This window comes from Diuraphis noxia, unplaced genomic scaffold (genome assembly GCF_037042655.1).
Source record: "Diuraphis noxia isolate RWA-SAM2 unplaced genomic scaffold, SU_Dnox_SAM2 contig0004, whole genome shotgun sequence".
Lineage (NCBI taxonomy): Eukaryota > Metazoa > Arthropoda > Insecta > Hemiptera > Aphididae > Diuraphis > Diuraphis noxia.
The window spans coordinates 33,975,024-33,997,586 of record NW_028301714.1 but is presented as its reverse complement, the minus strand read 5'-3'; the positions used below and the strand labels follow the sequence as shown (position 1 = coordinate 33,997,586).

The 22,563-nt window shown below is 27.4% G+C and overlaps 1 protein-coding gene across 2 annotated transcripts; it reads right to left on the bottom strand.

The window, feature by feature from the left end:
* Positions 1–811: 811 nt before the first annotated feature.
* On the bottom strand, positions 812–16,759 carry LOC107165884 (putative sodium-dependent multivitamin transporter). 2 transcript variants are annotated; one of them, XM_089227899.1, is made up of 9 exons: positions 16,445–16,759; positions 13,221–13,442; positions 10,863–11,087; positions 8,426–8,541; positions 8,110–8,352; positions 7,850–8,024; positions 5,678–5,890; positions 4,022–4,206; positions 812–836 (listed from the first exon to the last, which is right to left on the bottom strand). In XM_089227899.1, the coding sequence occupies exons 1-9, from the start codon at positions 16,550–16,552 to the stop codon at positions 827–829; spliced, it is 1,497 nt and encodes a 498-aa protein (XP_089084025.1). In that variant the 5' UTR covers positions 16,553–16,759; the 3' UTR covers positions 812–826. The 2 variants fall into 2 exon arrangements, with proteins under 2 accessions (XP_089084025.1, XP_015369804.1); XM_015514318.2 differs by lacking the exon at positions 812–836 and adding an exon at positions 1,654–2,631.
* Positions 16,760–22,563: the final 5,804 nt, after the last annotated feature.

Here is a 22,563-nt window from a genome sequence, read left to right as displayed (position 1 = left end):
CACTTAAAATTTTTCCTATAATGATGTTTCAAGTTTTCTCTATAGTTACTTGAAGGAAAACTAATAGAAAACTTAGTGTTGTATTTTAATCCTTAGTTATAAACACAAACATTTGTTGATTTTTCAACTTCAAAATTACTTGCAAATTTTCGCGTTTTCGACAGATTTCGTAAAAATTTGAACTATAAACGCTTATAAAAAAAAATTATGACTTACAATTTTTAATTTTTTTTAGCTACAATAAGAACAACTCATAAGGAACCTTTTATTAAATTTTCAAGTTTTTTTACCTGCACTTCCTTACCTAACTAAATTCTCAAAAAAATTGATAATTTCAGTGGTCTATAAATAACTCAAAAAAAGTCAAACATTTGTGAAAATTAAACTGTATATATATATAACACTAACATAAACATAAACATTTGGTGAAAATTTCAAGTATTTACAGTGATTAGTGTTTGAATTACAACCATATAAAAAAATCGATTTGGTCGAAAACTGGTTTTGCGTAAAAATTCCCGTTTCCTCATTTTTTTTTTGTTTTTCTCGATTTTTTTGAAAACTGTTGGAAAATGTTTACTTTTGACCTCTATAATGAACCAAGGATATTCACTTTTATATCGGAAACCACCCCCAAAGTTTGAAATTGAAGTATTATTTCGACTAGTTATGCTGTACACAGACACAAAAAAAAAAAAAAACAAGACAAAAAAAAAAAACGTACATAATTGTAAAATCAATACATTCATCATTTCGTTTAGAATCTAAAATACGTACCAACCACTTAATTATTTAAAAATTCATCATTCAAGATTTTCTTTATTGATTATATCAACCTGCATAAAATAATAATAATAATAATATTACCTGTCATAATATAGGAGTAGATTTTTAACTTTTCAATCTCTAATATATTAATTATGTTCAAAATATAAATATAAATTAATTTGTTAACTGAGTTAGTTTTTGCTTAATTATGAACTTATTTTATCTTTTATTAACTTAACATAATAAGGTAAGCAAATTCGTTAACTTGTCTAGCACTGCATATGTAAATTTAACTATTTGGTATGTATATTATTTAATATAACTTCTTAACTAATGTATATATGTTAATTACTACTTAGATAATATTTATTTATTAATTAATGCATTAATATATTATATTATATATAGGTAGATACATGGGCGCAACTAGGGGGGGCTTGGGAGTGCTTAGCACTCCCAAAATCAAAATTAGCACTCCCAAATTTTCTGTACCGATTTTTTACATTATCGGTGACAGTAACACTTCTAATTTTAAAACAAGAGGGGGGGGGGGGGTTCTCGTATTGTGCTTTAGATTTTAGCACTCCCATAAATTTTATCCTAGTTGCGTCCATGTAGATACTTCTATAATATGTTACTGTTATGTATTATCCCCATCAACTCAATCATACACTAGCTATATTGAAGATAATGTGCATACCGTTAATGCAAAATATTGTAACCTATACGTATATTTATTTATTTATTTATAATATATAAACGCCAAACGGCAATTTTAAAATATCAGAATAAGTTAAAGTTAAAAGTTAATAGATACAATAATAGTATAATAATACAAATACAAAAAAAATAAAAGATTATAATATGGAAAAATACAACATAATATAAACTAAATGGTAATACCTTTATTTAATAATATAAAACTATAGTACAACATATTTATAACCAGTATATTTAATTACATATTAAAATCAAAATTAAGATAGTTCAGATTACGAAGTATTCTGTGCAAGGGGTGATTATGTCTGTATAATGCATTGTGAATTGGAACTTGGAAAAGTGAGTGATTTCTGGAGAAGAAGGAAGGGATACGAAAACATATTTTAGAGAGGAGATCGGGTGCATCTATATGGTGCCACCTAGGAGCGAGGTTATAAAGAATTCATCGGCATCTTGTCGACGAGTTGACAGCATTGGTATTCCCAATGAACTACGTATTAGGGAATAGTCATGTGCAGGGTGAGGTATCATCATTATGTAGGCAATGTAGGAAAGAAACCTATTTTGTACACGCTCGATTCTTAGTTCGTCTTTGGCTAGGTAGGGATGCTATACTACCACACCATATTCTAATATAATAGAGCGTACTAAAGAGAAGTATAATTTTCAGAGACAACGGGCAGAAGAAAACTGTTTAGTATTGCGTTTAATAAAACCCAATACTTTTAAAGCTTAAATAACTAATAAATTAAAAGTATATATGAATTATGTTAGCAACATATTATAAATAATTAAATCACTTTTGAGTTAGAATAATAAAATCAAACAATAAAAATACTTATCATATGGTATCATAAATATATTATTAATATTAATAATAATAATAAACAATGATTTTTTTACGAATTAATGGAAAAAGTGACGGTTTTTGAAACTGTTGAAGGTCTTTTTTGTCTCGTTTCAACTTGTGTTTCTACACCCTTTGGATTAGCCGAGAAAAATAGTTTCGGATCAAGAGTATTTACATTTGATTCGAAGAACAAGCTTGCCACCAAAGTCACTAATATGGTAGTTGCGAAACCAATGACGATATAATACATGTAACTTATCTTATACAAATACATGTAATTTTCTTCATGAATCCTAAAATGATATTATTTAATTAAGTACAATATGATACAGGATATCCCGAATACAAATGTGTAAATATAAATGTAGATGTAAATAGTTATAATGTACAATTTTTTCTTTAGTTCTATAGAAATTTCATACTTTGATGTCGAAAAAAAATTATTATATTGATTGTTGATCTTTTACACTCATATTAAAAGTTGTAATATTAAAATAATACTTATTAGTTATTATTTAATAATACACGCCTACACAATAAAAATAATCATTAGAAAAAATTTTAAAATATACATATACATAAAAATAAAATGAGATGAATAATATGAATAATATTAAATAACATTTTACTATAGATGCTTAAATTTTATACATAATTAGCAATAAATTCTAACACATAGTAAAGTATAAGCATCGAATATTCATGTAGGTACCAAATCCAGAAAATGTGTTGATATCGATATTATTCTACATGACTTCTGCATACAGTTTGATCACGATTTAAATTAATACTATAACTATTCGTCCAAATATATTTAATTTAATTCGAAGTTTTTTTACTACATAATAGACTTTTTATCAAGGTTGGGCGAGTTAATGATAATTTTTACTTAGTTAAGTTAAGTATTTTTTTTTTTACACAACATAAAAGTTAATTTTATACAAAGACATTTTTAATACATCAATTAATTTTAAATAAAGTTAATGAATAGGTACTAAAAACTTAAATTAACTTCAACCAATAAATTTAGTTAATTCTAAAAATGCATTGAAAATATATTAAATTCAGTGATAATAATTTTGAAAATAATACTTACGAATATAATAGTTATTATACATATATCATATATTATTTTGTATGTATTTTAAAATCTGTAGAGCTGTATCATTTTATAATTCTATCCATATTAATTCACATTGGATTAATTTAAATATTGTTTAATTTAAAGGGGGGGGGCAGAGTGGCCGAGCGGACTACAGCGATAGTGTTGTCCACGAGTAGAAAAAATAAAGAGGACACTGAACGAAAAACTCTCAATTATGTAAATGCTCATCAACTCAAAATATTTAGTTTTACCTTAAATATAGTGATTACTCGGTAAGCATACGTATGTCTTGATCTAATAAACTATATTTTATAAGGTAATGTAGATGATACTTCTTACACGTTAAGTGATACGACACACATAGGATGTATCGATTGGCCTAACATTATATAATATGGAGATGGGGAGTCCACATTCCAATGAAGTCTCCATGTTCATATGTTACACTTGATCCAATAAAATCTTGATCATTTGAACTCAATTCAAGAAATATATAAAGTATCGTTATAATAATTGTATTACATTTTAAGCCCTACTGTTGGTTGTGTACACGAAAAATAATACATAGTGATACTCACTCTAGTGTGGTCGTCGATGTTGATATTAAAGGGGCAGTAGACGAAGCGTTTAGGTCGAAATCATAAAACGAGGTTGGTGTACACCCGTTGGTGTAAGTGGGCAAATTGTGGACCGGTGGTTTGGGTCCTCCTAGTCCCAAGACAAATGAAAACACGAGGCCTGTGACCAAACCCATTAAAGCACCCTGTACATAACACATAATTATAAGTATGCAGCGTTATAATAACATAGTAACTGAACTGAAAAAAATATGCAAGTATGACCGTCGGATCATCATCGATACTCTGTCAGCCTATATTACACGCTTTAAAATTTATAAAATTTGATAGATAACCAAATACGCTTAAAAGTGCAAAGTAAATCACCGCACGCTACTACTAAAGTCACATTAATTTTTAAGCTGATAATCTACTGATTATAATATATTATTTGTTTATATTATATCATAGAATTTATAGCTATTTTTGGTAAATATCATTAAAACTAATATAATTATCCATGCGTGAATTCAGTTTTATAATTATTAAAGATTGTAATTAAATTAAGAAAATCAATCAGTGTAAAAAAAAATTGTATAAATGTGAAGTGTAAAAAAAAATACAAAAAATAAAGTTAAAAAAATGTATTCTATTTAAAAAAAATGTTAATTTCGTTTAATTTTTTCTGATTCTCAGATGATGGTTATTACTTATAAGTTATTAGTTACAAAATCAACGAAAAACGAATCGCACAATACACTAATGTAAATATAATTCTAACTTAAAATCATTTCTCACATAATTATTGTTGGTACTTACTACTTAGTAGTTTTGAAAATATAAAAAAATAGTGTACCATACTGTAAAATTGATTATTTTTTCTCACTTTGTTATTAATTTTTTTATGCTCAGAGTATTAAGTAGGAAAAATAAATTAAGAAAATTATTTTTACAGTTTTATTTTAGTAAAGCCATCATTTATTTTATAGTGTGTATAAAATATTTATAAATTTCGTTTAAAATGCGTACATTTATAAGAAAATGTGTTTAGTTATTTTAGAAATATTATAATACATTAATTATGGTTTTACTAAAATAATAAAATACGGTGCTTAATGTACTCTAAAATTGAATAATATTAATAAACGAATAGTACCCGATGAAGTACAAGGAAAAATGGCACTCTAAAATTATGTGCCACTTTTTCATATTTAATTTTTATTAAGTATAATAGAAAAATTGGACACATTACAATAACTAACGTATATAATTTCTTTCAAAGACAATGATATCAATGATAGCTCACTTCCAAGTATAATTATTTATAACTCAAAAGTATACCATAATAGTTACCACATAAGGTCTTTTGCGAAACGTTCAAACAATTGTTCCATTTTTTAGAAAAATAGTTTTGAAAACAGATGATGATATAATAAATAATAAAGCATTATAAAACCGATGTATAGCAATCATAAAATCTTTCCCGGACATTTTAAAGGCACCGTGCAGTCCCTTCTGCCCCTTCTCTATAAAGACGACTAATATACGCTTGCAAATTTCATTTCTAGTCTATTATTTTAATTTAATTTTTATCACTTTGCGTGTTATTTAAATCAGTCTCTAGTATTATTGGATGTTACGAATGTGCGCGTACAACGAATCACAATTAAAGGTTACCTTTTGGTTTGTGTACGGTACGAGTATACCGAGAGTGAACACCGCCAACATAGGTCCTCCAATAATTCCCAAAATTGTCATCGATATCTGCAGCAGCGGTCCCAGAAAATGCGCATAAAACGCTAACAGTATCGATAGAATCCCGTAGACGATAACTAGGACTTTGAGCCACAGGACGCGTTTCTCATCTGGTATATCGACGTTCATCATTGGCTACAATCATACATACATATCCGAAACTAATTCTGATGATATTATCGTTTCACAATGTTTTAATAAAAATAATAATATTATAGGACAAGCACTATGATGAGTACAAATATACAGAAGGTATATAAGCGATATATATGTTACCAGAAATGTTGACATTTAGGAAATGATGACAGTTCCTAGGAAATGATGACAATTCCTAATAGCGGAAGGATATCATTGCCTAGTTCATGTTATCATTTCCTAACGATATCAGGCAAAGATGCTATATATATTTTTCTTAGATATTTTAATTTAATCTGTGATCTGTCACAACTATTAATTACCCTGCTATTACACTACTAAATAATCAATGATCAATAATATTAATAAAAAATTAAATATTTTTTTTTTAATCACTTCATTAAATTCAATTCGCATTTTATTCAAATCCATTTTAACGAAATAATACGTACTGCACTAAGAAGATAGGCACACACTACTAAACGGACAGTGTTGTATGGACAGAGGGACACTTTTAATAAAAACAAGTAAATGGTACGTTATTATAATGTTATTATGCGATACCTATGTGATAGCCATGTCATTTTTCAATCAACCATTTTAAAAATATCAGTCATTACCCACCTAATATTTTTTTATAGAACACGGACAATATTGACAGTAATGGCAGTATAATGGTTTTTAGTATCTCACCGTACCGAGTTAGTTAATAGTTATCGTTATAATAGCTTTACATTGTAAAGCCACATGACCTGCAACATCATAATCGTCAATGCTTTCGTGTAAGAACCGATACGTGATAACGAGGGCTCGAATGTTTATGCACTTAAAACTACTCTAATATAAATAAATAAAATTATAAAATATGTATTTTAGCCAATAAAAATACAAAAATATGAAAAATAAAAAAAAATTATTTGATTCAGTAAAGCATGAATTAAATTTGTACCTAGGTTAGCATTAAATTGAATAAATAGAAAAAAATATACAATTTCATAAACATCCGAGCCCTATAGTGATAATATTGCCTAAAAAAGTACGGAAATGATGACAATTCCTAGGCGATGATATCATTTCCTTCCGCTATTAGGAATTGTCATCATTTCCTAGGAACTGTCATCATTTCCTAAATTGTCAACATTTCCGGTAACATATATAATATATTATATAGATAGATATTTCAACCTGTGATTAAAAGTGTTTGTATACATAGGTACAACAGGCTCTATTGAATTGGCTTCCAATTTTGGGTAAATATGAATTTGACCATTAAATTGGCTCCTGAAAAATGTATATTTGAATTGGCCTAAGCTGTAAAATATTATTATTTAATCCGGTGTTCTCATATTATATGTGTTTACTTTTAAGACATCAAACTCATATTATTAATATAGCCTGGAAATTTGCACTCAAATATAGTATAGCGAAGGATATACCTACATTATTATATTTATACCTATACATATTTATTTAATTACATATAATTACATATAATGAACTTCAATAATACTTAATAATAATATTATGCATAAAATAAAATTAAAATTTAATAAATTACTATTATAATATTATTCTACATTACATCTAGTATTAACTTTTATAAAAATGTATTATACTACTCTAGGACATAATGTCTACCTAACATTAAAATATTAACAACGTTTTGGTAACCAATATATGTATTTTTGAAAAAAATTAGTAGGAAGCCAATTCAGAAGTACTTATTTAGAGTACAATATTGACTACCTGTATTGGGGAGCCAATCCAATTGCGCCAGGTACTACTGTTTACATTTAATATCTAATTGTATATTTTGGATGTTATATCAACCATTTTTTTTTTATATTTCTCACTTTTTTCATGTGATTATTGTTTATTTTACTTCCAAGTATAATAATAGTTTATACATGTTTTGAAATAGAGCACAGATGAGATAAAAAAATTAATGTAAAATATTACTGTGACGTAGTCCTCGAGTGTGACGGCTGCCAGAGAATTTAGGGCTGCGGACACGGAGCACAGCGCCGATGAGCATACACCCGCCAAAAATAGGCCGGTTAATCCAGGTATGTCGGTCATTGTGTCCATCACGAACAGAGCCATCAGCTGATCGCCGCTAGTTATTCTACCCTCCCTTAATACACAAAAACACACGCGAAAATCAAACACCTTATCAGTAAGTCATTTTATAGACGAATGCAAAATAGAGGGGTCCCCACTTGATCGGGTCACAGTCCCGGTACTTGGAGAATATGGCCAGGCCCGCGAAGCACATGGACAGTGACAGGAACGCGGTTATTGGCCAAGAGAACCACAGGGTCCTGACCACGGTACCATAGTCCTTCATGGTTAGGTAACGTTGCACCTGCACTTGATTGACACCGTATACCGACACGTACGTGAATATTCCACCTATCATCAGTGACCACCAGCTGTGCCTGACTGTAGGGTCGATCTGAAAGCTGTCCGAACGTTCATGTATATTAGTATTAGAGAACGCACCTATATACTGTGTACCCACTCGTATCAACGCACTTGAACAGTTCAACGCGACCGTAATCGTTAGCAATCCTCCAGATTCCTGACAGTCCGCCCACATTAGCCGCTGCTACCGCAATAACCGTGAAAATGGACCCAAACATAAGCAAGGACTGCATAAATCAAAAACAGTTATTACATTTTAGATAAAACAATATTAAAGTATTGTAAACCCATTTTAATTAAAATATGTTGTTTTAGTATAATGTACGATTTATTTTATGATTCTCGCATTTCATTATATACCTAGTCCCATTTATAATTATACATATTCGTGAGGATAATAGACGGTTTTTGAAAAAAAAATCACTAATATTAACTGTAGTAATATTATTTATAGCCCATTTTATTGACAAAATGCCAATTACTTTGATTAAAAGTTAGAACGACAGTTGACTTAAAATATTTTCGATTCTAAATATTACATTGTATTTGACAAAAAAAAACATTTTACACAAAATGTCTATAAATACGGTATTTCCTTCGACATCTCTTCATCGTCCTTTTAGAAATTAATTGATGATAAAAACTTTTTTTTTCAACTAAAGATTTCTTATATTCAGACAAATACATAATTTAATTTAAATCATCGTTGGCATTATTAAACGTAATGAGTTGATATAGGTACCTTTGAATATTACAACTCTTTTAAAATGACGGATTATATATATTACGGTTTATAATGTATTCATTAAAATGTCTATAATTTTAAAATTGATTATTAAACAACTTATTACATAATTGTAGGTATAAGCAATGCGATGATGTTATGTTTACTTTTTTGATTTCTACGTATATGTTTAATTTAAAGCACAAATTCAATGTAAAATTTGAACTAAAACACGTGTCTTGGGATTGGGAATTAATTTCTTAGAAACAAATATTTTTATAAGCTCGAGTTCTATATATAATATAGTACTCTACTCATTATTAACAACAATAAGTAATTTACTAATAGAGAACAAACTTTAGAACAAATTAATCACTGGCGTCAGAGACTGTTATGTAATATGGTATGTTAAGTCATTAGCAAAATTGAACCAAGAATTGCTTATTGCATCATTTCAAAGATTCAAAAATGAAAACATTTATATAATAATTATTTCAAAATGTAATTTGAACTTTGGTCAAATAAGAGAAAATAAAATAATCATTATTGTTTTTTATGTTATACGCGTTATTTCCAGACTTCGTATATACCTACAGCGTACTTAAGTACAGCTTTATAAAATTTGAATATCGTCATAAGAATATTTAAACTTTAATCTTTATTAAATATGTATAATAATAATTGAAGTAGATTATTACATTTAAAATAATTAATGAATATCGGAAAATAATTTCGGAGTTGTTTCAGAAAATGTTATTTCCAATCAATGGTCATTGATTTTAATTATAAAATTCCACTAATTCTTTATAATATTAAATATTTATAATCAATATGGTGAAATATAAATAACATTTAATTATAGGAATATTAATAGGAATAACACAAAAATGTAACATGAACATTAAATAAGTAGTGTATTTTATTGTTTATAACATTTTAGATATCAGAGTCAAATTTATATTATAAATATAAATAATTTATAAGCTTATGCTTTGCCTTTAATTATAGCAATTGAATTATATTTCAATAAGTACTCCAGCATGTTATCATAAGGTACATATAATAGGTACATACATTACATTGGTATTAATGTATTATGAATATAATTTTAATTGACGAGTAGGTAAATGGAAATTGTAAGCCTATTATAAATTGCTTAATACAATCCGTCAATTCCTTAAATATATTATAATATGATATTTGAATTTGATTATTGCTACATTAATATTGATATTGCACTTCTCGGTGCAAATATCATCAAGTAATGAATTCAAAATTAAATAAAATACAATTCAAAAAACTAATTCAGAGGGGACTTAAGGAGGGTTATTTGTGTAACAGTCACGTTACGTTCGTAGTCCCTGACTTAATATGTGCACAAAACTATTTGGTTTTAACATGCGCCTTATTGATCGTAATGGACGACAATAGCAATTCGTACATGGACGTTTTAATTAAACCTGTGTACATCACAGTTTTGTTATTTACAATCAAATATTTGATAACACATTTTTTCATGTCGCCAATGGACAATGAGGAACCTAGATAATATCGTATAAAATTGCAATCAATGTAAAATTCAAAACTAATTTACAAAAAAGATCAAAGAACAATTTGATAAATCTTTAGGTATGTATTTTTAGAACACTGATATAAATAGTAGCGCTTTACTCGGATGGATTAGGTTTATCGTAACATTTACAATCACAACGAAAAACATATATAACGATACGAGTATGAAACACTAATATAATCACCGTCATAAAATCGTTACAATTTAATTACTTTAAAAGTAGGATCAATAACCTAAGACCCAAGACAGACCTGAAACAAATCGCCGACGATTACGGCTTTGATGCCGCCAACAGTCGAGTAAAACGTGCACAAAATGCCAACGACCGCCATGGATGCAGTCTGCGAAAATCCAGCAATCGCGTTCAGAGCCAGCGAGGCCGCGTACAGTACCAGTGCAGTTCGCAGCACCGTCTGGATGCTAAACGCCACAGACGCAAAGATTCTGGTTGACTTGCCGAATCGCTCTTCCAAATACTGAAATAATAATAATAATATATTTATTTTTATCGATATCATTTCTAATTCAAATAATTTATTAATATTTTTAGAAAATTATTTTTTTACAAATATATATATATTATATATACAGTCTATACATGTATAACATACATGTTTGAGTAATATTATATTATGTTAGTTGGTAAGTTTTTACGGTGTTTACTTTAATGTTATGCTAATATACCGAATATTATTATAAATGCTAGTTTTCTAAAATAATGTGTGATGGATAGGCTGTTTTCTTATTACTTATGTTTTGGTTTTCTTTTGAGCTACCTACACATTTCCCGATCAAGCTTGAATGACGTCATTCAATTACATGTGCTTAAAGAAATGTACAAAAGAAACATTACATAGTTACAAGAACTTCAACCGGGCAAATTCCATTGAAAATTACTACCCGAGCAAACTTCAGCGAAAAGTTTGAGAGAACTAAAAACTAACTACTATGAAACCAATGGCGTGTAAATAAATTATTTTACACCAATTATCAATTAGGTATTCCAAAAATAACATGGAAAGCTTCATTTTTTAATGTGATACTTAGGTATTAAATATTCAATAGTTTTAAATTAATAGAAATAATGTACTAAGTTATGTATAGAAATATAGAATATTGAGAATTATTCTAAATATATTAGCTAGCTACCATAATAATGTTTCTTATATGCAGGACTTATAGCACTTAAAAACCCTAGAATATGCATTTAATTATTTTATTAATTTATTAATACCTAATTATTAATTACAATTAATGTCACATAAAAAATTTGAAAAAAAAAATCAACTGATTATTTCTTGAATTTCCGAGTTTTTTTAATTTTATTCGTTAACTATATAATAATGGTAACTATACTATATAGTATGTATAGTACTAAACTATAGTAAATAGGTACATAAGATTGCATTACTACTTTCTTTTTTAGATCGGTTGAAATTTTGGATAATTTTCCAAATTTATGCAAAATAAGCACAATAACGTAAAAATAAGTACTTTCCTGCAAAATGTATGAAATATGCAAAATTATGCACATTCAAATTTTATATTTGGTATCACGGCATTGAGAAATTAATTTTATTTCGTACTCGGCTACATTTTACAATAAATAAAAAAAGTATGCAAATGCTATAAGTCCCGAATCCTGCTTATATGTATCCGGGATTTGTATATTTTTGATAAATTCAGTTTCCTGTCATTAATTTTACAGTATATACGTATTTCAATTTTCAAAGCACTTATTTTACTTTATTTTAAACACATATCATAATAATAGCGATACCATAATAATATGTATGCGATAACGTTAATTTAAATCGCGAAACATTTGTATTTGAAAAATTTAATTACCAGCTTATAAGTAAGCACTTAAAATTTAAATAAAGAAAAAAATTAATTATGATTTATTAAATACCTGCGTATCATGTTAAACATTTTCCAACAGTATCACTAAAATATTAAATCATTTTAATTTATAATTGTATATTATTAGGGTTCAGTTTTTAAAGCATAATAAATAACAAAAAAAGCATAACATTATTTTGCGAAAATAAAGCATGACAAAAAAAAAAAAAAATATGAATTAGTTGTAAAACTGAATAAAAAATTGAAAATTAATTTAAATTAAAAAAAGTATTCACTACTATGTATTTGGTAAGATTTTCAGAAAAGGTAGTGAAATTGACTCTATTGTCTGATCAAATATTTTTATACACATTAGTCCGTACTGCGTAATCCAGATTTTCTTATGAATTAAATCAAAATTTTTTTATTACTATATTATAATAAACATAAAATACAAATTCCACACCTGAAATAATTGAAAAAAGGAAAAAAATCATTTATACAAAAAAAGCCAAAATAAATTGGTTTATTTGGAGTGAGAATGACGTGAAACGAATCTTTGTATATATAAATTAAATTTCTATCTCATATATAAAAAAAAGAAGTATTTGCTTTCAAACCCGAGCCCTATATATTATTCAGTACCTACTTAATTGAGATATTGCTACTATATGATTACTGATTACATTGTTTAATTGTAGATGATAACAAAATATTACTAAATAAATTTTAATTGATTTTGACATAATAGTATAATACTAATTTACCTGGTAGACTGATAAATATCCGAGTTTATAGAATACTGGTAGGAAAACATAGGCAACGATAGGTGTGCCGATAATGTTTGATACGTTAATGACCATAAATTGTGTTCCTCTCAAGTAGTTTTCGGCGCTTAGCCCGAACATGGCTGTAGCACACAAGAAACTGGCCATTAACGAAAACCCCACAGGTATAATGGACAATTTCTTGTCTCCAAACATGTATTCCTAGAAATATAATAAATAATATATGTGTGTATGTGTGTGCATAAATATGTAATTTACAATGTGACACACACCATTAGCAAATTAACAAAAAATAACAATTAACTAGCTGTATTACCCATTTATGCCGGTTTAAATAAAATAAAAAATCTAGGTAAGTGGGTACCGCTCTGCTGTACATTAGGGGGTGGGATGGACCTCTGACTAGGTTAGATTAAATTTGAATGCAATGATAGGTGTCATTGTATACGAAAAACGATTCTGAACGGAGATGATTTGTCAAACTAGGATACATTATATTTAAATATTGTCATATATATTCTATTTTGAAACAAATATTTTATTTTTCAATTAGGACGAATTTTGCATAAGGCATGGTTAATCAATTTTTCTAAAAACATCGCATGTAGTTATCATAAATCATAATTCATAATACCTTATATTATCAAAGATATACATATACCTGGTTTGAGGATAAATCGTTATCGTTACGCGATTTCATAAAAAATTTAAAACTCAAACGCTCAAAACATTTTTCCTATAATGACGCTTCAAACTTTCTCTATAGCTATTTGAAGCAAAACCTATGGAAAACTTAGTGTTGAATTTTTTTAGCCTTAGATAAAAATACAAACAATTTTATGAATTTTGAACTACAAAATTTCAATTCATGGTTTTGACGAATTTTTTTGTCAATATTTGAACTTCAAATGCTAATTAAAAAAATTGTGCCTATGTATTCTTATCATTTTTTAATCACTATAAGAATAACTTATGAGAAACTTTGTATTACATTTTCAAGTATTTTTATTGAGCCAAAAAAATTTAATCGACTTTAAAAAAAAAAATTCAGTTATCTATAGATATCTCAAAAAAAGTCAGAATATTTAAAAAAAAATAACTCATGTAAAGAAAATACCAATCTTAATAACCGGTAAAATTTCCAAGTATCTACGACTTAGGTATACTTTTTGAATAATAACAAATATTTAAAATTGTTTGAGGATAAATCGTTATCGTTACGCTTTTTCGTAAAAATTTAAAATTCAAACGCAATTAAAATTTTTCCTATAATGATGCTTCGAGTTTTCTCAATAGCTACTTATTGAAGGAAAACTTAGTATTGTAATTTTAATCCTTAGTTATAAACATAAAAAAATTATGATTTTTCAACTTCAAAATTACTTGCAAATGTTCACGTTTTCGACAGATTTCGTAAAAATTTGAACTATAAACGCTTATAAAAAAAAATTGTGACTAACGATTTTTTAGCTACGATAAGAATAACTCATAAGGAACCTTGTATTAAATTTTCTAGTGTTTTTGCTCGTCCAACATTTTTTTACCTGCACTTCAAAAAAAAAAATTGAAAATTTCAGTGGCCTATAAATAACTCAAAAATTTGTGAAAATTAAACTGTATATAGATAATACTAACATAAACATTTGGTGAAAATTTAAAGTATTTAAAGTGATTAGTTTTTGAATTACAACCATATCACTTTTTTTTTATTTTTCTCGATTTTTTTGAAAACAGTTGGAAAATGTTTACTTTTAACCTATATAATGCACCAAGGATATTCACTTTTCCATCGGAAACCACCCCCAAAGTTTGAAATTGAAGCATTATTTCGACTAGTTATGCTGTACACAGACATAAAAAAAAACACACATCATTGTAAAATCAATACATTCATCACTCCGTTCAGAATCTAAAAATAAGATTGATGAATAATTAAATACATATTTATATATATAAACAGAGGCACATTTACGGATATGGGGGATAGATCCCCCTTGTTTTCTTATTTGTTACTTATTTATAATATTGTGATGTCGATGGTAAGTGAACTACCTCCTCCCCTTAGGTAAATTAAATGTTTGCTAACGTATATCCCCCATTATTGTCCTAAATACGCCACTGATAAATCGTACGCTCAACTGTGGAAACGCTCTGAAAGTATATACCGACCGATGTTGCTGACACCCTGCAGATGGGTGACCACTGACCACCTGGGGTTTTAGCAACAAATCCTCGTCATACATACATTACAAGTTGCAAACCAACCGTTTCTTCCCTACAAACAGCTAATGGCCATAGTTGCCGGGCTTATGATCAATAAAATAAAAAAATATATAATATAATATAATGTAGTGATTTTAATTATTATTTATTATTATGTATGCATGTTTTTTCATTTTTGTGTTATCGTCATGCTTCGTGCTGACCACGATGGCAACAACCTATTAGCGATTATTGTTATATTATGTTTACGTTATCGTCGCACGTCGACTGACCACGAGTCCACAACGAAAACGGAGACCGTTTTTCTCATTTTAATATCTTGTAACTGTATATAATAGCAGTTAGGAAGTCAATCTGTCACCATCCACCGAGTTCGGAGCGTGCATGCAGTATGCAATAATATAGGCATTTATGTTCAAATTCTATCATTGTTTCTTTTTAAAACAGTTAAATAACAATAACAATTAATTAATATAATTTTCAAATGATAAAAACTCACATATCACTAAACCCATCATCGTGGACTAATATTTCTTGTATTTAAAGTTTGATAGAACAATAGTTTAAATCTACCAGAGGGTATTTTGGTTTAGACATATGATATATGAATGTTCTTTAAAAATTAATCTGATTAATAATGTCTTTGAAAAAAAAGAGTAATTCTTGTTAGAAAAAAAGAAGTATGTATTCTCACAGTCCTGTAAAAACTCCTTAAATTTTATAAAAAATCTGAGTATTTAAAAAGATGGTCCTTTTTAATAAATTTAGGATTTAAAAAAATTGGCTTAATCATTTTTGGTGAATCATTCTGTATATATAGCTACTAAAGTTGATGTATTGCCCAACTATTCCAGTCACAAGAATACGTTCAAATAATTTAAATATATGTTTTATTGTATATATTTGGTCGTACGACAAAAACATAAAGTAAAAATATATTGTAATGTTATGTACGATACTTGAATATTTTTATGTTTTACCCGTGTCGTTTGCTGTTTTCCACCAGTGAGTCGGTAATACACTCCAATGGCGGCGGAAGCGAGCAACGTGACCGTAAGCACAACATAATCGAAAACGCCCAGAACCATAGTTCTGTATTAATATTATATGTTTTATAATTAACACAATTTACACGACGAGAAAAACACGTATAATATATACGCATACAATAGATTTAAAACATTTTATTTACATGACAATGAGTAGGTAACGCTTTGAATATGACAATAATAATAATAATATTAATAATACAAATACAATGACATGCGAGTTAAACAACGAATTTTATCGACACTAATCATCGTCATTCGAGTTTATAATCTTCATCTGATATAACCTCGCATTAATCTAAAGCCGCCGTATACACAAGGCCATTCAAATGTTGAGTTATCACAAAACCAGTGGGGATTACGATGTAGCAAACAAGCATGTGTAATATTAATATTTGTTACACATAATTACTCATATTTGATATAGTTAATATAGCACAAAATATAACATATTTTATATGGTACCTAATGCATAGTTGTTAGTTACATGATTATAACTTATGTGTTCATATTTTATTACTATTTTATATATTTTAATTACCTAATGGAAACGCTGGGCATAAGAGAGATATTAAGTTAAAGTTACTTAAGTTAATTTAAACTTCTTTAGATTTAGCTTAGATAACTTAATAGATTTTTACTGATATTAACATAAAAGTTACATTCATTAAAATCCTAATTAAGTTTATTTATAAATTATTAGATAATAAATATCATAAAAATATTATTGATTATACACTATAACACTTGGTTTGAGTTCTTGTTGTTGACAATTAGCCAAATTCGTTCGTTAAAAATGTTTTATTTTTTATACCATATTAGTATTTAAGAAAATTAGAAAAATAATATTAATATATTAGTACAGCAATAATGAAAAAAAAAAACACATATTTTGTTACAAGTAAATTGTTGATTTCTACATAACTTACTCACTAAGAAAAAAAAATTTAGTAACTATTAACTTTAACAATTGAAACAATTAATTTAACTCAGTTTAAAAATAGTCTAATAATCTAATACCTATAATATAATAAAGCTGAGGTTATCTCAGCTCACACCGTATAATAATATAGAGGCGCAGTCGTTTTATATATTATGTCCACAACTTATGCCTAATTCGATAATGATAATACTTAAATTTATAACATCACGTGACAATTATATATTTTTATCTACATTTAAAGTATTAGATGTCCCTCATCAAGTCATACTGTAATAAATGATTTCTCGGTCTCGTAATCAATTCGCGTTGATGTTATTTCAGTTCAAGTGGTTTGATAATAATTATTACTCTGATTAATACAACGATTTAAGATTGTTTCAGCGATATTGTTATAGCACGAATGCTACCGTGTGATTAAAAGTACACAATTATTAATATTGCACTGTGTACAGTGTATTTATATTACATTGTACTGGAATAAGACTAATTTGATCAGAATTATACGCTTTCGTAGGTATAGTACGACAGATTTTCAAGCAGGTGTCCTACAACATTTTGTGTTGGAACTAGATATATCACTGTAAAAGTTTTTAGTTTTAACTTAAATATCCCGATTTATATCAAATTGTATTTTTCTTTTGAACTACCTATATTAATAAATAATGATTGACTGACGACTGTAATTGACGTTAGGTTTGTCGTAATATATTAATACTACATAGCTAACTCTTCTAATATTTCTATTTTTCTTCGCAATTTAACCTTCATAAAATATGATATACATGTAGGAAGAGGCAATACTCATTAAAACCAATCTAGGTTAGGTCTAAAAAATCTTTCTCGAAACATAAAAAAAAAAATCAGATTGATTATCCTCCGCGTAAAGGCTTTCAATTTTCTGTACCGATTTTCATTATCTATAGGCTAAAATAGATACATTTTTTTGTATGTATAATTACTATAGTTAAATCACATAGATTTTTTGTCATGGTAAAGCGTAATTTTGAAGATCGATAAACAAGGCATTTTATATTATTTTAATAATATGTCACGTATAATAATTTACGAATCGTGCCACCGTCGAAAATATGCGAGGATATACGACTTTAATTTATTTATTTATAATCGTTCAAAAAAAAAAAATATATTTATAATAATAATAACACGCAAGCCTATGCACCGGAACTGGATTAATAAATAATTTAATAAATATTGACTTTGCATACGTCGAGCGACTGTGGTGGAAATAACAATTTCGAAAAGAAACTTCAATAGAAAAAAAAATTAGAGTTTTCGTCTCTAATTTTGAGGGTTTAATGTACCTAATAACTGGGGCCGAATACATTTCACCGACAACTGCTAACCCTCACTGGCAGCCGGTGGAATTCAAATATAGCTTGCTGAATATCATAATATCATAATATTATTATTTTGTAGATGCATGGTGACCGAACACACCACAACGCATATCGATTTAATGGAATAATTTTTATCAAACTCAATTGTCATTTGTTACATACAATTATTTTAATAATATTATAAAAACATTAAATTTATAGTTTCAGCATTAAAATTAACGTCAAATTGTCGTAACTAATCATAATATATATTATATACACTATAATACACTATAAATGTAGGTTTTGGAGTAACTCTAAAAAAAAATGAAATTAGATACAAGACATTTCCAAGGAATTTTAATATTATCATTTTCTGTACATTATACAATTTAAAAAATGTTGAGCTTTTTATAGGCATATGAAATTTTCAATTATTATGAGTAATGTCGATAAAAAAATTTCGGCAAAAAAACTGAAAAATTTAATACAAGATTTCTCGTAATTTTTTGTCAAAAAAAAAGTTGAACCTAAATCCATAATGGATTTTTATGAGCATCTAAATTTCGAATTTTGACAAAATAAGTTAAAATCACAAACATTTGAAGATTCTGTTAAAGTTTTTAAATCTAAGATTTGAAAATGTAATAATATATTATTCATACGTTTATCTACCTTTACAAAAAAAATATGTTCACTGGAAAATCAAATTACATTTTTATGAGTGCTTGAAGTTCATATTTTAACAACATTGAATATTCACTCGATTTTCATGGAATAATTTTCTTATTTTGTTGTAATTCAAAAACGGATTACTGTAAATACTTTAGATTTACACAAAATATTTATTTCATTATTTCCTATAGGTATACTTAATGACATTTTCCACATATTTTGAGGCGTTTTGAACTTACTGCTTACTGATAATTTCAGTTTTCATTTTTTTATTAATTTTTATTTTTTGTAAATGTCAATAAAATTGTTTTCATTATTGGGTTAAAAATCTTGAAAATGTAATAGTTGACAATTTATGACATATTATAACACTCTATTTTTATAACTAAGGATTAAAATTTTAAAACAAGCTTCCCCGTAAGTAGTTAATTCTGTAACTAAAAAAATTTTAAAATATATAAACATTTTTTTATATAGAGATGTTATGTTCAAATTTGCATTAAATTACACACTAAACAAGCAAATATAACAATTTCAGTAAGTTATGGTATACTTTTGTAATTTTAAATATTCTTTGAGTATTTAAAATTTTTGAAGTATATTATTATGTATAAATATGAAAATAAGTATAAATAATATTAATTCAAATTACAGTAGCCAAAATAACAACAAAAAATATATCCTAAGCTAACAAACCACTTTCGCTCAAAATCGTTTTTCGTATACAATGATATTAAATCATTGAATTGAAATTTAATGACATCCATTATAGCAGTGACCCACTTATAACCTATTGTACAGCAGAGCGTCACCCACTCACCACCTTTTTATGATTATAATTGAAATATTATAAATATTATACAGTTAAAATATACACATTATATCCTAAAAATAATGTTATATTATGTTGATAGTAAACATAAATATCACAATACAGAAACATTCTAATTTTAACAGAAGATACTTTTTTAAACTCAGTTTCATATTGTTATAATGTTTTATTTTTAGTATCAACTATTTAATCAAATTCTTAAGTTATTATAATATTAACGTTATCGAATTATTGTCAAGGCATATAGCAGATTTTAAGCTAAATATACAATTTGTTTGAAATAATCATGTGACATAAAAAAGAAGTCTATGTGATCACTGATCAACAATAAATTTAGTTGATGTAAGAGTTCTTATTAAAAAAAAAAAGATGCTGCTGGTTTTATAAAATGGTAAGTAAGGTTAGGTATAGAAATATAAGAATAATATTTATTTCTAATATAGGTTAAGTAATTAAAGGAATCCATGTTATTTTTATTTTTTCAATAATATTAAACGGTTTCGTCGAGCACACGTTGTTTGCCGGCCACCCATTTAAATGCATAAAGAACAATATTCCGTCCTCTCTTGCTGAGTTCATGTCGTCGTCAGTAACGTTGGCGAACTATTGATCCCACCCCATCCGTCGGGAAAAACTTTTTTCGGCACCGCCACTGTGTATATATTTATATATATAGTATATACATAGTATATCGTATAATATATGTATATCAGCGATGTCTAAATACAAAATTCTGCTCGACGGCAGACCAGTGACCTAACGGGGTCAGAGACATAAGTTCAAAAAATAACTCTGTGACGTCTCTGGGCCACGGAAATTTCGATTATGTGGTGCGTTAGTGCGTCCGGCGTATTATGACATGACGGTCAGACACAAGGGTCGCGCATAGATTTGAAACCAGAACCGGATGAATTTATTATAAAACTTTGAGTGATATAAATTTATATTCAAAAACGGTTTTACGTTGAATAAAACATAAACTAAACAAAAAGCATTACATTTTCGGTCATTAAAATAATTCGATTTTGATTAAGATTATAACACGTACGTGATTATAACACTATGTGCACCTATAAACTATATTATTTTTTTTTTCATTTATTAAATTTTAATTGTTTCACCAAAATCTTTGTTTTTTTTTCGTGTTTTATATACATGTTATTTAATAAATTACATAATTAGGTATAATAGAGTACTAAAATAATTTAATAATTTTTTTTTCACTAAGCAAAATGTACTCAAATTATGAGTTGTGTTTTATTGGGTCATTATTCTGATGATACTGATGACGATTCTGGGGGTAGCAAGGCATCTTGTGGAAAATGTAGCTTTAGTCTATCGTTTCAATCTATATTAGACATGCAATATTATGATTGATCACTGAAAAATTTCGTACTACTTGCAAATATTATTATTATCATTCATGATATTTTTTACTCAGCATACTTTTAAAATAATCATAGATCCTTCTTTTATCCGTCGCTTGAAACGTCATTGACTGACATTTTTTTTTAAATTTTAAAATTTAATTATATTATCGTGGAAAAGTTTTAATCTCTTTGCATATAGGTACCTATTATGTTTTTAACCGTTTCTAAACTGCATAAAACTCGTAAGTACACATTAGATAACTTTTTTTTTGGTATTGAAAAACATCTTAAACGTTTTAAATATCTGTGTATAAGGTTCGTTAGTATGTTCGATACTAAAAATAACTATTAAACTTTTACTAAATGGTTCATTTTCGATATTCACATTAACACAAATTTATATATTTGTACATTTTAATCATATTATTAAAAACACGATTTAATTTTAAAAACACAAATTTTTATTTTTTACCGGTCAAACTTTTATTTATTGACATTGAAAGTAAACTAACTGCTCGTGAAATCGTAATCAACTGGAATACTGTAACACATGTATAATATATACGTTGTAAATAATATATTTTGAGTGTGACGACTGTGTGTGCATGTATGTGATTGTGAATGTATATGTAGTGTTTCTATTAGTCTATAAAATAAATAAATCACGGGGCTAACCGTAGAAATCAAAACTAAGAGTTTATTCGGACCCTCACCAATTTGATGGTTTTCCAAGTATCCGATGGATTTATGTTACAAAATTACAATCGATAAAACAAACACCTTCTCTCTCTCTCTCTCCCACTCCCCTATAGTCATAATGAGTCGGACTTTATTGCCTTACTTTAAATCCAGGTTTGTATATAAATGGTTCATAATGATGTACACAGTACGGA